Below are 18,383 nucleotides of genomic sequence, written 5' to 3'. Positions count from 1 at the left end.
TCTCCTTGTAGGTGGTTATAAATCAGGTTTATGAAGAGGAAACTCTCTTGAATTGTGCATTTTTAATAGATTTATGATAAATCCATCAAATTGGAGGTTCCATATGGTAGAAATGCAGTAAAGGTAACAGGACAATGTCATGTAAACATTAAATACAGTGTCTTCCACCTTCATAAATCCTCAATGCTCATGATTAAATGCTGCCGGTTATAAATTATGCAACCAAATTCTAGAAACAACCACAACTGAAATAAGATACCAGTGGAAGCCATAAATTGTCTATAGTTTTTCTTCACAGAAAACTCTTGTGTCATTATTAGGGGATAATTTTTGAGTTCCTATTTTCCTCAACAATTATTTTTTCTCACTTCATTTAGCTTCCTACAATAAGCTCTAGTCCTGGTTAAAAAGTAATAATCCCAGACAATAATCTGTCATTTTATATGGTAAAGTACCTTTTGATTTGCAGGTTTATTTTAAAATTTTCTTAATATATATAGCTTAAGTCTCTAAGATGTCGCCCTTTTTAGAGTCATATATCAGAAGTTTCTACAACAGTCCAACTTCTCACAGGTATTTACAATCAAATTATTTTATTACACAAGGCAACAATTAAACATTTGGCCCTCAGCTATAAACAATTACTATATAAAATGACATTCATGGATTTTTCTTAAATAGTCATGTATTCCTAATGACCTCTGTTAACATAAGTGAGACTGATGTATGTGAATTTTGCATGTATCCGTAAGCAATTATATTCCCAAATATCAAAAGAGAGAGTTTACCTAGCGAATACACTAGCCTTGTTTGATATCATGTGGCCACATGCAATGACACATTTAATGTATTTGTTTTTCTGCAATTGTCATTTTATTTCTGTTCCAATTTATTTCTAGAGAACGGTGTTCACAGCAAGAAGCAGGTAAGGATCTGGATAATTTGTATTGTAGAGATCTCAGGTGTCCAATTCTAATAAATTGATATTAATGTTGGAAGTAACATAAAGGTACAATAAGAAAGGAGAGATACAACCAATAGGCTGGGGCTTGAATCCTGGTTCTGCCCATTTCTAGTTGAATGACCTTGGACAATTTACTTTTTTCAGTATTAGTTTTCAAATTTGAAAAATATTGATAGTTATAGGACTATTATGATTATTGAATGAAGTGTGTATTTAAAGAGAAAGCATATACAGCATACTCTTTACATATTGATTTCTCTATTGCCTTCCATACTTCTTTCCTAGAAAGGCCCAGGAGCCTTTTTTGTGACTTTTCCTTTCTGGAATATCTATTCTTAATTGTCTGAAGTTTAGGTATACATTTTCCTTTCACTAGATCCCTCTTTTCTACAAATGACAACCATGGGAGAAGCTCACAGCTGTTTTACTCACATCCAGAAATAAGTCAACTGGTCCAACTTGCAAGGATACCTAACAGCTGTATCCAGCCTTTCTAAGAGGTCAGAACTAAAGCCGAGTGGTAAGGTTTCAAGGGCAAAGCTCAAGATGTAAAGAATGATAAAACAAAAACCTCAATGAGCCTACACATATCTAGTGACAGATACACCACAGCTATTCTAAATTATTCAAGCTTTCTCAGACTTCTAGCAGGAGAAAAATAATTCATGTCTGCTCTCTTTATTCTACTCTCATATCATGGCAAAGAAGCAAACAAAAAGTATAGCACCCCCCCTCAAAAATTATAATAATCACCCATATAGAGAAGAACTTTGTTAGTATATGCGGTCTTTTTAGAACCATCTAATTTCTGGGAACTAGCTTTGAAAGTAGAAGTTAAAAATGATTTTGCAATACTTATGGATGATTGTCTTACTTTCCTTTTGCTAGCATTCTGCTGGCAAAAAGCCAGTAAAACAGTTTTTTAATTATCCAGGACATCAAAAACATATAACCTTTTAGATAAGCTGTTACTGCAATTTAGCAGCAATAATACTAGGGTCAAAAGTAACAAAGAAAATTAATCTTCAAATAAGCAAACCTCAAAAGAACAGATTTGTGTATTGAGAATAATTAATAACTTGTTTAGGCAAATATTACTGAAATGTGGTTTATGGAAAAGGAACTGACACTCTTCAGAGGTTAGAGATCCTAGTATTTAACAAGCTACCATTTAGTGGACGGCTGGCGGGCTACCCTGTAGGCATGGCAAAAATTTGTTCACATGTTATTATGCAACATTTAGACAATATCTTACTACCATGTAGTTCAGCTGAATCAGTCCAGTTGGAAATTGTAGCAGCATTTAGATTACCTGGCCACATGTGAAATTAAGGCTTTTTCAATCTCTAATTTTCACTTGCTATGTTTTGACACAGATGTTCTTGGAAAGCCTAAATTATTTATGATTTGACAATATTTAGTGGAGTGAACCCCTCCCCTTTCACTTTTAACCATTGATTAAGATTGCATTACCATATAAGATATTTAGTTTGTCATTATAACAAATAATATATGCTATCACACAGAAAATAAAATATTAGTATATTTTGGACAGTTAGGATGGAACTTTTCTACACCCCTTTTATACAATATATATTGTATACTTTTCTTCTTTGCAGGTAGTTCTTATTGTAAAGATGAAATTCAGTTTCTACTGTGGAAATCATTTTACTATGCAACTAATCACACGTGATTATGATTCTAGAAAATAGCAATTTAAGTTGTGTAAACTAAAACAGCAGATCTGTTCTTAAGTCATATTATAAAGACCTTTAAAGTATAGCACAAACATTTGTTAAAAAGAAAAAAGTTTGCTCAAAGATAACACTCTGAGACTTTATCATATTCTTTTGAGTTTCCTCCATGAAAAATAAGAAATCAGTCCATCGGAATTTCTTTTTTTTTAATTTCCAGCTCACTCTGTCTAGCCCAATGTTTGTATAGCTTCTTCCCCATCCTCCTAACTGAATGACACCACAACTATTTTATTTTAGAAGAAAATAAAGTTTTTAAAATTTTAATCAAAAACCTTAAAGGTTATAAACATAGGATCTAATGAATTCAGGTAACAAATGACTTTTAAGCAAAAATAATTGTCATCATTATGACATTATTTCAGCTACTTTCTATGAATCAGGTAATGTAGTACTTAATTATCTCTAGTATGAAACATAAAATGAAACACTTTAAAAGCACTTCTACACGTATTTTTATTACTTATAAACATATTGTGAATTTTAGTAAATAGAACCAGTGGCTGAGGAGGAACAGAAGTTAATGTTGAGTGTGTGTGCATCCCCACAGAAGAAAACTAAATTCTTAATTATTGTAAATTTGTATTCAAAAATAAAATGCTAAATTCTGGTCAACTGTCATTCCCATTAGTACTTGGTACTTTCTAAACCAAGGAATCTTTAAATGCTTGACTCATGTATTTAAGTTAGCTGACAATCTATGCTTAGAATTCCTGAAAAACGAACACAAAAATGTCTCCTTTAAAGGTGACTTGGAATTTACCACTGAGATAATGCCAAATGGTCACTAAAGATGTTTAAACATCATTGTTTACTGTTTTCAGTGTGCCATTACAAAGTCTTGGGTTCCTTTCACATAATAATCAACAGGGGATGAATAAGTCTCACCACTTGAAAATAACTGAGAAAGGAAGTCAACAGAGTAATTTGGCTTTGCTGGGTTGATTCAAGAAGAGACACAATATCCACCCCCTCCTCTTCTAGTTTTCTCTCCCTCAACCAGCCCACACCCCTGCAAGAAAGAAGTAAGGGAAAGAGAGAAAGAAGGAAAGAGAGAGGGAAAAGGCAAGAACAAAATCTATGGATCCCAGGCATAATTTACACTGAGGAGAAAACGTCACACTGTAGGATAAACTATAGCCATGGAAACAGACTTATGACTTTTACTTTGAAAATAAAAGAATGACAATGAAATTTGTGTGAGGTCTGTGTGAATCCAGCCCCAGATGTTTACAATGCTGTAGTAGTATGGCTCTGCAATATGAGAGGTTTCAGAAGAAACAGTACAACAGGACACCACGAAGCAGTGCATACGCTATTGACAATGCAGACACGAGCATCATGTTACCAAGAGAGAAGGCAGGCAGAAGACAAATAGCAGCGGTGGTGCCTGAAAAGCTAACTTCATGGACTGCAATCACTCAAACTAACATAAGGGACGCAAAACAAAACAAAACAAAAATCAAAACCAGAAAAATGCTTTTCCCTCATATCTAGAGGTGCTGGGGTGAGGAGATGGGGGTGGGGAGAGAGTGGAATTGATTTTTCTTTCTTAAATAAAGTTCCCACAAAGCCCCTATAATTGACAGCGGATGATTATTTTCAGCTTGAAGAGCCTGTCCCAAACTTAACAAGATTTCCAGGGAAAAGAAACAAAATGTGTTTACTTGAGCCATTTCCAGAAGGAAGGAAAGAGAGCTCTTTGGAGGAGGTGGGAAGGGCGGTGGAGAGAGAAGAGGGGCATCTTTGCTCTGCAACAACTCTCTTGAGCGCCCTGCGTGGTCCGGCGAGTGACAGGCTGGAGGGAAGGGGTGTACAGGGCGGCAAGGGGTGGGGGATGTGGAGGGAGCGCGCTTAAGGGAGGCGATGCGGCAGCACAATGTATACACGCGGCGGGGGGGCGGGTGGTGAATTAGTGTGAAAGTATTCCACTTAATCATTTTACAGGGGTTGGGGACGTAAATATTTAGCTGGCCACATCTGGAAGAGATTTTTCCCCCCCGTGTGGGCTGGGGGTGGATAATTGGAAGGAGGGGAGCACGCATTTGTTACTTACTGTACGGGCAGTTCTCCTTCTTGGTCCCGCTGACCTTCCCGTTCTTTTCAATCTTGAGAAAGTACTTGGTGAAAGAGAATAGCTTTCTCCAGCGGACATCTCCTTGAAGGTGATTGTAGCTCCGCACATGCCTTCCCGCGCTGGAAGGAGAGGAGAAGGAGGAGGAAGAAGAATTGGTGGTCTCTGGTGACACCATGTCCTGACCAAGAGCTTGGCAGGTGACAGGGACGGAAGATACCAAGAACAGCAACAAAAAGCAGCAGCAGCAGCAGCCTGGCAGGTGGGGAAAGGCTGAGGCACAATGTGTCAGTATCCATTTCCACATTGTACTGAAACTCTCGGCACTGGAAATTGTCTCATCAGAAGGAACATACTGGAAGGGTAAGACCTGGTGCAAGGCAAGGAGAGAGTTCGAGGTGGTGGCTGCTGGTTAGCTCCCTCTGGGCGCGGATCTGGCCAGAAGTGAATGCACCAACATCCATAACTCCTTGGAAAAGCCGGCTGCCTCCCCTCGCTCCTTTCTGGGATCCGCTGCCTGAGCCTCTGGAGCCTCCGGGTGAATGGTGGACGTGGGTGGCCACAGAAGCAGGAGCTGGTGGTGGCGGTGGTGGTGTTGGTCACGGCGCTCTTCGCTCCCCCAGGAGTTACTTTGTTCTCTTCTTTGCTCCTTTCTTCACCATGTTAGATGCCAAAAAGGTCTGAAAAACAGATGACAGCACGGTGAACAAAACCCAAGGGAGGTGGGGTGGGGAATAGGGGGAGATATTTGCGCCCTTCTGCGGTTGGCACCTTCTGGCCTCTCTCTGCGGAGCCCCAGCCTGCGAGCCGCTTCTACAAGTGTATCCCTTTGGAGTTGTCAGAACTGCAGGCAGCTACCCAGTCGCCGTTGTTTTCTTCCCTCTCTTCCCTTCTGTTTTTAGTGGTGCCTGCCGATTTGAAGGCTGCCGAAAGCCACTTTTTGTTTTGGGGGACGGCGGCTGATGTTTTGTATGGCCCTATCCCCCACCCCCTTCCTTTGGAAAGTCCGCTTGTAAACAGGTTGAAACCTGGAGTCTAAATGTCAGTGATTCTAAGCCAGAGGTGGGCTCTGCCTCTGCTGGTCAAACCTCATTTGCAGGGGTGGAGAAGAGGGGGGAGGGGGTCAACCGGCGGTGGGACATCTGAAACCCTACGCTGCTGGGAACGCCAGGGAGAGGGAGGGTGAAAGGGGCAGAGAAGGGGGTGGGGGAGCAGGGGAGCGAGGAGAGAGCGCGATGCCTTTGCATCCAGCTTGGGGGCTGCCAGGTCCCTTCCTCGCAGCTGCTCTTGCGGCCGCAGCCGCCGCCGGCGCCTCTAGCTCTGGCAAATTCGTTGCTAAAGCGTCCTGCTCGCAGCGCGGGCCACGGCGCTGACGGTATCCTCCAGCTTTCCGAATTTTGCTGTCTTCCAGCCTGAACTAATCCCTTCTGGGGAGCCCCTTTCTCACTTGTTTTCCTGCGTAGGATATCCTCCCCCCACCCCCATTTCTTTTGGCAGTGAAGTACTTGAGAGCCACCTGGAGCCTGATGCTTGGCTGACTTTTCCCCCCTTCTCACTCCGAGAAGAGGAGAGGGCTGGGAGAAAGCAGAAGATGCTGAAGATTTTAAACCCTCCAGAGCAGCAGATTATAAACTGATCGGAGCGAGCACAGAAAAGGAAGACATAATTAGCGTCCTTTCCTCCTCTGCTGCCAGCTTCCAAGGAGGTCTCCTCTTTAATGAATCACTGATTTCTCGCTTCCGTTGCTGAAGTAAAAAGTTCACACTTTGGCCCTTTCTGCCTTTTAAGCTCAGGGAGATTTATCGTCACCCTTAAAAGTTGCCTCTCTCTTGGCGCAAATGAAATCAGGGACCCAAATAACCGATTTCTAATTGCTAACATGAGCCCTTCACTGAATCACGCGTGCACTTCAAAGCAAACGCACTTTATGGCGATCGCAAAGATTTTACCATACAGTTTGGCTGAATACCCTGCTGTCTGTTTTCTTTTCTATGCAATTTCCTTTGCACTTAGTCAGAAAGTGGAGGTTTTTTATTTTTTTATTTTTTTAATTTTATCTATCTTCACATTTTATGTTTAAAGGGCTCTGTTTTACAATATCACTGCTCTAGGAGTCTTCCTCTCCTTTTCACACTCTTTAACGCCACTGCAACTCCCCCCTTGCTCGCAGAAACTAGCTCACAGCCCAGGTATTGACAGAACTAAGTCCAAGGCTAGGAAGCCTTTGCCAAGAGTTAAGAGGCACAAAAAAGGAAATACTGTGATAATCCATCCCAATCTGAATAAGAAACAACTCCTAGAGGACCACTTCTTTAAGAATGACTCTAAACTAGGGAACGTTTAACTAGAAGGAATGCCTAAACATGTACTGGAATGAAGTATCTATGTCACATAGTACAGTTAGACATTTGTATTTTGTTGAAGCCCATGAAATTGCCAACATTTTAAGGTTTTGTACCTACAAAAATGGTAATTTCATATGTTTCAAACTAAAGTTAGGCTGCCAGTGTAAGATAGAGAAACACTTCAAGGTGAACTGGGAGTTTAACAACAGCAACTGTAATTTGGAGGGAACTAATTAGAAGAGCCTGTGTTCACACAAGCCAGGATCCCTATAATGTGTGTTTGACCTCCATGTTGGTGGTGAACCAGAGAAATGCAAAGAAATAAAAAAAATAGCTCTAGAGATGAGCATTAGGAATGATTGCTCAATTAAGTATTTAGTGACTTGAAAAATGAGTTTACATGAATGTTCTTATATTTTTCTGTGCATTCAAATCCTTTGAAATAGAATCATTTAATACTAGAATCAGGATTTTACTTGCATTAGTTATAATTCATGCCGTGCTTATTTAGAAGAGTTCAACAATGTGGTGAACATTACAATAGGGTTCTTAAGTTTAATATAATTAGCTGTAATTTCTGTAGATATTAATTGGAAAGTTAAGCAAATAAAGAGCATCCATCAAACAAGTCTTTTTCTTTAGGATACTGAAAAATTAACCAACAGTGCTAATTTCAATGTTTTAGTTCACAGTTTTATACCTGAGAGGACAAACGCCTGAAATACAGTGTAGTGTTTCCCGTGGATTTGCATTTCAGGCCAATGGTCCAGAAGAATCCAAATGTTTGAATTTACAACTAATTAAAACTACGTTTTTACAAAATTATGTTTGGTGAAACCAAACAATAAAGATTCTGCTGTGAAAAGTTACAAAACACAGGAAGTTATTATTTTGGGGTTTCTCTACAATAGGAACCAACACTATTGATGCCACCTTGGGGTTTAAAAATTTTTGTTAAACTCACCCTAGACATGTGCCCCTCCAATCCAAAGCGAGTCTCTTTCTCCCTCTCTCACACACACAATCTACCAACTTTATGTTCCAGTAGAAGAAGCTATTCAGACCTTTTAGCTAGGAGTTTCTCTTTTTTTCTGTCTAAAATGAGGGAAAAGATGTCTTTAAACTTTCATATTAAAATCTGGTTGCAGCAGGTGCAGTGTTTGAAAGTTCTAGAGCCCCTTCGCCACTCTTCTGTACAGTGTGATGACAAGAGGGCATTTACAAAACAGCCCAAAGGAAAAGCTGACATAGCTTTTTAGATTATATCTCATTCTTCTTTTTCTTTTCTGTACAGCCTTTCTTTTACAGCACAGCTGAATCCCTAAATACCCCACTACTTTGCATTGTTAGGTCACCTCTTAGGTTAGCCCGAGAAAGCCTGAGAAAAGTTCCACAGGAAAGATGCACTATTTAACGGAATTCAATCTCTCCCAATAGATTTGAATCGCTAACATAAATGTATGAATGTAGATTATATCTCTGTAATGAGGCCTGAATCATTCTCAGTTACTTCAAAGGACTGAAATTCTACCTTCCTTTTTTAGCTGCAATAATCAGGTCTTAATGGGTTCCTTTATTAATTGTTTCTTTGCTAGGATTGAAAAGGACAGTACAAGCTTCAGATTAGAGTGGTACCTACTAATTCTCAAAGGCTGTTTTTCTCTTTTATCCAACCTCAGGAAGGCATACTTTATTTCTATGCCCTAAACATATCTACTACTATTAGGCTAGCTCTGTATTGACAGAAATAGATGCAGCCTTTTGTTACATGTGATGTCTTGAGAAATGATTGAGGCTTTTTAAAACGAGACCATGGCTGCAGCCATTGAAGAATCCTAAAACCTGGCTCTTCAACCTCAGAGAAGCAATCAGTGTACGTACTAGCAGATCCTTCAGTAGCTATTCTGTTTTAGCAGTTTACATTATACATATGTATTGCCTGGATTCTTTATGTTGCTCAGCACTATCTGTGGTTCAGTTATAAGATGTGTGCCCTATTATGAATGATGTTATTGGCAGTGTCAGTACGCTGCTTCAAATAATGCTAAGTCAGGTCAAAAGTCAGCCAGGCTGTTCAAAAATTTAGACATATGGAGGCCTAATTTTTTCAGCCTGTGGTGCAGGCCTTGTGAGTATGTGTCGCAGCCCATTTTTCCCTCCTGGACACAGATCATGCCAGTTTTAAGGCATTGTTAGGACTTGTGCACTTCCCAGGCTGCAGCTAGAAATGATGCTCATAATCACTCACATTTGGATGAATGAAGGAGTGATACCTTATTGTTTTTAAATGAGGAGCTTCAAGTGAACAGAAAAGCGGTGTTATCCCACAGATAGTAGCATGCAGTGCTTCAGAACCAGTGGGAATCTTAGCTATAACTGAATCCAGCACATGCATTTTATAGATGAATAAATTGATTCCCAGGTCACTCCATGGTAGACCAGAATTTGGAACTCCTGTGATAGACCTTAGGCTACTACCCTAATTTTTGCAACATCTGTCCTGTTTATGTTCTTTTTCTTCCTTCCTGCTCCCCTTCTTACCATTGACCACTCATTATTCTAATATGTCTAAGATGGCAGAGTAGAAATGATAAAAAGGGTTAGGGGTTTAGTTATGGAAAATCAATTACATCTTCGCTGCAATAGATAAACCAGGGAAAAGTAATAAAGTAGTGTTGAATTATTAAATACCAGCTGGTTAGCCAAAATAAATATTGATATATGCTTGGCAAAGGGGGATATTTTATCAATGCTTCTGAGATGAACACAATCAAAAAGCAATGAATACCCCATATTTTCAGGAGATCCAATTGTTTAATAGAATCTGAATTTATAAGTTCGCCTCTAGAAAATTGATGAGACTTTCTAGAAAAGTAGATTTATAATTTGATCTGGGTTTCTGTGTTCTAATATTAATTTCCCATAAAGTATTGTGATATTTCAAAGCATAGGTTGCTTAAACAATTTTTTTTCAAAGTTTGAAACCAAGGTTAATTTTCTGTTCCCTCATTTTCAAACAGACTTAATGATCTGTTATTAGGAAGGAAATATGGCCAAGATGATAAAAATAATCTTTTGAAACAAAAAAAGAATTCTGTATAGATTGTTTAAAACATACAATAAATCACCACAAATTCCTGGAACTGAACTTTGCATCTTGGCAGTAAACACAACAAACATATTTTCACAAAGCTGCTGTTTGTCCCCTCCCAGCTGATGGTAAACAGAACCTTCCCTTGACAAAGTTGTGAAGTCTCTGAAGAGTTTTGTTTGTTTTCTGTGTTCCCAGCTGTCCTTTTGTGGATCTGTGCCTCTTTCTACTTCAGGCCCTCTAGGCATCTTAGTCCTATTACCTATGGCAAAATTGTAAACATTCTGATATTAGTCATTTATGTTTGTGAATTAACTGGCAGATTATAATATTTTCTTTAAAGTTGTGATGTCATGCCAACAGACATTTAACTGGTTTTTATTCAATTAATGTTTATTGAGTGCTTACTATATGGTAGGTAAGCATTGTGAATGGTGCAAGGTTTTTTCCAATAAATACGGCAGAGAAACTTACCCCATAAAGAACGTGCATACATGATTGAATACATGAATTTAGGTAGTTTATCATTAATGATGGGCAAAATATAGTTATCTTAGGACTCAGAAACCAGGTATTGGAAAGAGAGATATTGAAAAAGAAAGAAGAACCCCTGAAAATTGTTTTTGATTTTCCTTTTCTCTACAACAAGAGCTAAGGGAAAATGTGACTTCTATTTATGGCTTCATGAACGATTAAGACTTGATTTTTTCCTGTTTTATGTCCCTGGCACCATCCTTTTTTCTAGGTTTTCCTTACTGTGTGGAGATTTTGGTTGCATCCTTTGTGTTGACCCAACCTGACTTCCTTTCCTTTACTCCTGCTCCCAGACTCCTAGAAGCATATTTCTTGCTTTCTAGCTTATTATTTTAATTACTTCCCAACAAAATTTCCCTAATCCTTTTGCTGTCCTCTGTGCCTCTTATTATGAAATATAATTTGACCTGATGTCTTTTCTATTTGAAAAATTTTGCCTCTGTTAAGCAAATTTTGACAAAAAGAAAGTAGTTTCTATGAATTAGTATTAGCAGAAAATGTAATGTGTTGGGGGCAGTGCAATATTTGCTATACTGGATTTCCTTCGATTGGCCCCCAGATCCATTCTTTCCCCTTCTCTGTTCAGCTCTGTGCTGACATTTGTGAATCACCAGTCCTTTTTAAATAGAAGACTTGGAGTTTGTTTTGTCAATGGGACAATGGAGTCCTTAGATCAGCACACAGAAGGTGAGAGAACTCTGGATATTTCCTCCTCTCCTCTTTTATGTTTCAGTGACACATTTCTGGCCATGGCTGTATCCCTTCTTACTGGGTGACCCCTCCTCCAGGACTCTGGCTATCACTGACATCCCTAAAATAATATTTCTTCTCCATCTTCTTTAAGCTCAAGGACTGGCAGCAGTTCCTGTCTATTGCTTGCCTATCATCATTATCCCTTGTTTCTTTCACAGTGCCTACACCTTTGTAACTGGTTACTTTATTAAAGCCTCTTCACTTAAATCAGCTGGAAAGAATTCTGTCCTAGTCAGGACACTTACTTCAAACAGTAGTACATACCATCACAGTAAGTAACCAGTCCATAAAATGTGTTTTTTTTTTTTGGATATCTAAGATAACAGGGAAGTGCAACTTACTACAAAGCAGGTTGTGAAGCATCTGATGCTTGCGTGATGATGTACAGGATTCCTTGAACCATACAAAAGGTAATGCTGCATGACATTTGCCCTCTAGAAATTTATAATCTAATATTGAATTTTGATTGATAATTGCAGAGTTTTTTATATAATTGCAGAGATTTTGAGGTCTAAAGTCAACGAGTAATTTATTTTGATTGCTGATTGTTCAATAAAATACATTTATATAAATGACTTCAGAAAAGGAATCCAACAAAGTAGAAATTATGTTCATAAATCACATACATTTATGAAAAACTGTAAAGTTCTAAATTAAAATCAGCTTTTTTCTTTTTAGTTTAAATATTTCCTAATATTAATCTTTACTAATCTTTAAAAACAATGTTTTTATAAGGAAACATGTTATACTGATGTTTGTTAATAGTCTGGTGTATAAAAGAATGAGGGAAATTAATATTTTTTCTAGCCCACTGAGAGGTATTGTTTGAACATTTTCTTTTCAACTAAAGACAGATCTTTAAAAACGAAGAAATATGCAGCCCTCAATTGTATAGCTAGGTGCTAAATCTAGGTAGAGCACCAAAAACCCCCAAATGAAATACATATGCAGATAATTTTGTGTATTGCTCACTATCTAGACAGTTTCACAAATTTCATCAACAAATGACTTCTTATAGAAATCAATATAGGCTAGAGTCTACGAAGCCCAGATCAGGGCTTAGTCTTTCATCCTCTAATCTTATAACCCTGACAAATTATAGAATTTTGTACCTTTATAACTGGAAAATACTTTAACCCTTGTAGTTCTACTGCCCTTACTTTACAGGTGAAAAAAAAAAGAGATCTGGGAACGCAAAGTGAGCTGTCTAGAATGACAGGGCCGATAGTGACAAGCTGCTTCCTGTGCACTAAACTAGTGAATGGCAAGACTTCAACCTTACATACTTAACGATATAATGTACTTCCAAGAATAACAGTGGTCCCTTCTGAGGCTGTGGGGCAAGAAGGGAGAGAGGGAACATTTCAGAATCTCTGGGGCATTTGGCACATGATGTTTGGAAAATTCTCATGGTGTACTGCAATGTTTGCCTTTGGAAGATTCTGTCCTTGTGGTTGAAAACATTCTGGGCTATCCCTAAGTTAGGACAGCATTTTGATATATCTCTTGAATCTTAGCCAGGGGTGAAGGAGACTGCTTTCAGGTTAATGGTTCAACAGTAGGCCCTTTTCAAATTCATTTCTCTTTAAAAATCTATAATGTCTCCTTCTTTCCTATATGTTAAGTCTAAATTCTGGCTTTCATGTTCTTATTGCAGTGATATGGTTCGGCTGTGTCCCCACTGAAATCTCATCTTGAATTCTCACATGTGGGAGGGACCCAGTGGGAGGTAATTGAATCATGGGGGCAAGTCTTTCCTGTGCTGTTCTCATGATGGTGAATAAGTCTCACAAGATCTGATAGTCTTAAAAAGAGGAATTTCCCTGCACAGACTCTTTTTCTTTGCCTGCCGCCATCCATGTGAGATGTGACTTGCTCCTCCTTGCCCTCTGCCATGAGTGTGAGGCCCTCCCCAGCCATGTGAAACTGTAAGTCCTATTGAACCTCTTTCTTCTGTAAATTGCCCAGTCTAGGTTATGTCTTTATCAGCAGCATGAAGACAGACTGATATCTTCAGTTATTAGCAGAAGTTTGGCTATTTTAATTTGATACTTTAATTCTATTGGCAGATGGAGAAAGAACTCAGAAATATTTCTTTGGCCAACTTGTGAGAAAGAAACATTCTTTTGCTTTACACCACTGAAACCATGTTCATATGTAGGTGAATTAAGGTAGAGTCTTCCTACCTTATAGCACTAGATAGTAACGTTTATTTATTTAGCTGGTGTATTTTCAGGGTTTTGCCTATACTTGCTGTCTTATATTTTTGTTTCCTAAAAATAGGAACATACATATAAATATATAATTTCCTAAAATATATATGAGAAATATTTTAATCATTTATTTTCTACAATTTGAAACTTAGTTGTGGGAAATCACCCAACTCATTCCTGTCATTTTATAAACACACACACACACCCCTTCAAGGACCTCTTATTAGACATACAGTCTTGTTTTGAATTTGAAAAATAAAGCTTGTCAGATCATTAGGAATAGATTGAAAAAATAATAAAATGCTTAAAAACTTATGTATACAATTTTGGCACAGTTCAATATCTATAACAGATAAATGTTATTTATATTAATTATTGCTGGATTCTGTTTTACAGGTCAGCTTCTAGACTGACAGAAATAACGCTAGTAAAAGAATTGCATAGTAGAACAATAAAAGTAATCCATTGTAACTGGAAGGCAATTATGAGCATTTGATTTATCAAAGAAATTTAAGTGTTGTATGATTAGATGTGTAAGTTATTTGCCCTCCAGTCTGACAAGATGGGGAAAATGTAGAAAGGAAGATGGACTTTAGATACATAAGTCCACATCCAGGCAAGTGAAGTAACTTGCCCAAGTGGCAAAGCCAACATTTATTTCCATTTTCTGACGCAATCCTCTGCCTAGAAAAGCCCTGGGCACCCAGATTCAGTACTTTGAATCTCAGAAATGCCAGTTGGCAAAGTCTGGGAGACTCCATGTTGAGAGAGCCTAAGGAATAGGGACAGTGGTACTTCACATTATGTCTTTTTATATTTTTCTCTTTCAGGTGCCTGATTTTATTTTTTATTCTAGAAAATTCTTGGTTCTGAAGGTATACTTAAATGAAAGAAATTTCTCTTCTTCTCTGTTTCATTCCCAAATGTAGAGGTTTGTTCTGCAAAACCACCTGCTCTGTTTGGTTATTGATACTACAACAGTAGCAGTAAAAAGAGCCCTTGTCCTTGACTTGGGACTCTGCTCTGTGTCAAGTTAACCCTTCTTCTTTCCTTTGGGAGCAGAGACCTAACTTCTGGGCTACTTTTCCACCAAGATAAAAAAATAATGATTATTTTGCCTAGAAACTCAGGCTGGATAGTTCACATACACTCTACATAATTAGTGGAGTAAAAAACTTTTCAAGCTAGTTGAGAATGTTCCCTGAGAGCATCTGAACCTTACTTTAGTGAAGATTCTTAAAATGACGTCAAGGGGGCTATGAAGAAAAAAAAATCCCTATTTACTCATTACTTAAGAGTTAGAATTTAGCTAACAAACTCTGCTGCCATTCTCACCTCTATTTTGGTATTTTGAGTGTGTCAGTTGAATTTTAGCTACTGCATTTTTAAAATAAGTAAAACTTTAAAGTAGTAAAATGAGTCTTAACCTAAAGTCAGGATCTCCTATTATCAAAGTCCAAAATGAAATTGTTTCTTAGGTTAAAAAATTATAACCAAGCAAAGCCAGGGAAAAATGTGACTAGTTTATCTTTTGGTAAATAAGCAAGGGAAATGAAACACAGACAGCAAGGAAACCACATTTTTGGTAAAGTTAGAAACCTCAGCTTCAGAGTTTTCTTTTTTTAAAATAAACCAACTTTTAGATTTAGCAATACAAAGTATAATTCATTTTGGCACTTAGGAACGTTTTATTGATAAACGCTATCCTTTTAGGCCTACTGAAAATACACAGTTGTACCCACATGACAGCATATAAAGGTTTTATGAAGAAATTAATTGCTATATAAAGTTTGGGGAGCCAATTTCATTTTCATCATTTTTCTGTCTCAAAACTATTTGCTTCTGTCATTTGGAGGAAAGCTTGTCTCCTGGTTGAATTGTCTTTCTTACAAAATGAATTTTTCAAAGCTACCCAACTGAGGAAGGGTGAATGACCATTAGGAAAAATTAAACATTTATAGCTGATGTGATGTTGGTGGAAAGGAATGAGAAAGCTGTGTACCCCAATTTCCATTACAAAAGAGCAGACTGGAAACAGAACATTATGTTCAGAGAGGAGGAGGGGAAGGTGGAATGTTTTGTCACAGCGCTGCTCCCTACAAGGCACTAGTGAAGGGAGGAGTGCAGAGAGCCCTCCTGCGGCATGCAAATGGAAGGGGCTCTGATCCAGATCCCTGCTTTTGGTCAAAGCATCTCAAGACTAACAGCCAGGACCCAATCACTTCCCTCTGTGGTGGAGACAAGAGGATGAGGCACGGTCCTCAATTTCAGGAGTATGTGAGGTTCCTGTAAAGAAATTGTATGCTTACGAGCCTGACAGAAGGGAGGGGGTACCTTGAGCACATTTTCCAAAAGTGGTGCTATTTAAGATCCTGATATGCTTTGGCTGTGTCCCCACCCAAATCTTGAATTTTACCATAATTCCCACTGTCATGGGATGGAACTGGTGGGAGGTGATTGAATCATGAGGGCAGGTTTTTCCTATGCTGTTCTTGTAATAGTGAATTAGTCTTATGAGATCTGATGGTTTTATAAAAGGGAGTTTCCCTGCACATGCTCTCTCTTGCCTGCCACCATGCAAGGTGTGACTTTGCTCCTCCTTTGCCTTCTGCCATGATTGTGAGGCCTCTGCAGCCATGTGGAACTGTAAGTCCAATAAACCTCCTTCCTTTATAAATTACTCAGTCTCAGGTATGTCTTTATAAGCAGTGTGAGAACAGATTAATACAGACCCCATACCTAAATTAACCTCTTTTTTATAATGTTTTATTTCTAGCACTATTGTATAGATATTAAAGTTAGTACAAGTAACATGATTTTATTTGGGAATGAGTCTTCAACTAGTAGATTTTTAAATGATTTTTCATGATAAAATGACCTAAAATACATAAAGTATGGAAGTAATGTGTTTTGAATTGAACAATATCTTGAAAAAGGCAGTGTTTTCCTAAGTAGACGTGTGTGCTGTGTGCTGTTGAATATTATTCTAGATTTATTCTCCAACAAAGTGTATTTCCTGGAACTGTTTCCTATAGGAAAATATACAGTTTCTTAGCTTTCACTTAGTAGACTTTCACATTGCTGAAGAATGCCAGGTCTATTGAGGATGAAAGGGAGCTATGGAATGATGACATGATGTGGAATGAGATACGGAATAATGCCTGATAACCTGTGCTTTAACAAATTATATTAATAGTCTCTTCTGTCCCATAGGGAGGAAAGAATAATTCAAAATACTTTTCAGGCTTACATAGTTTATTTATATTTTCAGATGAATGGGAAAAGAGGTAAAGGGTGCTGAACCAAAAAGTTAGGAAATCTACATTGTATTTCTGGTTCTGACACTCATAATTTTGTGTCTTAGGGATAATATTTAGGCAAGGGGATAGAGACCTTTTGACTCTAAAATTTTCTAACCTATGAGACCCAGAATAATGATGTTTGTATTGTACTAGCACCACTTAATGGCAATAGTAAAAACAGGTGGTCATTAACATGGAAAACCCAATCTAGTTACTCGGTTATTTCACGGAATCATAGAATTATGGAGCTGAAAGTCCTGTCTAAAATTAAGCTCTGTTTTCATTTTTTTATACAATTGCATATGAAACAACTATGGTCCATAGAGGAAAAATTACTTTTCCAATATTGTCTAGTTAATTAATGACAGAATCTTTAGAAGCCCCAACTTTCTAATATTCTTTTTACAATACCAATATTTTACAGCAAACGGCAAAATTTTGTTGTTTTTTTTTTGGAAAAAAGATAATGAGTAATATAGTGAGAAAATGCAAATGTTGATAAAAGGGAGCTCTGACTAAATGGATTTTTTAAGTCTTATGCAAGTTTCTATAAAAAGGTGTTGCATAAATGTAGGTATTTTATGATGGGAAGGGATTGGAAGTCAAACCATGATGAGATGATACTACTCTGTTTGTTTACATGTTTAATATTTGACAGTCCTTAATTGCACTGATGTTTTAGGCAGTGAATGTTTTTAGCTAAAAGGAATTAATTGCCAAGAAACTATCAAAAACTGCATTAATGAACAGAAAAATGATATAATTTCTAGGAATTTATCCCAAGAAAAAAGTCCTTGGCCTTCTCTTCATCTGAAAAAATGACTGAATTTTTAATATGCACCACACTCTTGAACTAACTGGATCTAATTACTGCCTATTTTGGTCCTTTCGTCTTCTAGGAATACTTCTGTAAACAGAGAAGTTTATCATTAAATAATTGCTTTTGTCATCAACTAATGACATACTTTTGTGATGGTTAGTTTCATGTGTCAAATTGACTAGGCCATGAAGTGCCCAGATAATTTAGTCAAACATTATTCTGAGTGTGCCTTCGAGGGTGTTTGTGGATCAGATTAATATTTAAATCAGTAGACTGAGTAAAGCAGATTGCCCTCTAATGTGGGTGGGCTTCATTCAATCAGTTGAAGGCCTGAATAGAATAAAAAAGCTCACCCTCCTATAAATAAGAGGGAAGTACTCCTTCCTAACTGGATAAACTGGGACATCAACCTTTTTCTGGCCAGGCATGGTGGCTCATGCCTGTAATCCTAGTGCTTTGGGAGGCCGAGGCTGGTGGATCACTTGAGGTCAGGAGTTCGAGATCAGCCTCTCTACCCCATCTGTACTAAAAAT

At 37.9% G+C, this 18,383-nt stretch overlaps 1 protein-coding gene across 2 annotated transcripts in view; it reads right to left on the bottom strand.

Annotated features, from left to right (window-relative positions):
• The window catches only part of LOC105487492 (fibroblast growth factor 10), an 85,564-nt gene extending 79,419 nt beyond the window's left edge, over positions 1-6,145 (bottom strand). Inside the window, exons 1-2 of one of the 2 annotated variants that reach the window (XM_011750957.3) lie at positions 5,564-6,145; positions 4,775-5,472 (exon numbers count right to left, since the gene is read on the bottom strand). In XM_011750957.3, the coding sequence (XP_011749259.1) occupies positions 4,775-5,099 (325 nt within the window). In that variant the 5' untranslated portion in view covers positions 5,100-5,472; positions 5,564-6,145. Of the gene's footprint in view, positions 1-4,774 lie in introns of both variants that reach the window. The other variant, XM_011750956.3, reaches the window with a different exon arrangement.
• Positions 6,146-18,383: the final 12,238 nt, after the last annotated feature.

This window comes from Macaca nemestrina, chromosome 6, assembly GCF_043159975.1.
Source record: "Macaca nemestrina isolate mMacNem1 chromosome 6, mMacNem.hap1, whole genome shotgun sequence".
Lineage (NCBI taxonomy): Eukaryota > Metazoa > Chordata > Mammalia > Primates > Cercopithecidae > Macaca > Macaca nemestrina.
The sequence above is the reverse complement of the archived record's forward strand: the minus strand, read 5'-3'. Positions and strand labels throughout refer to the sequence as shown.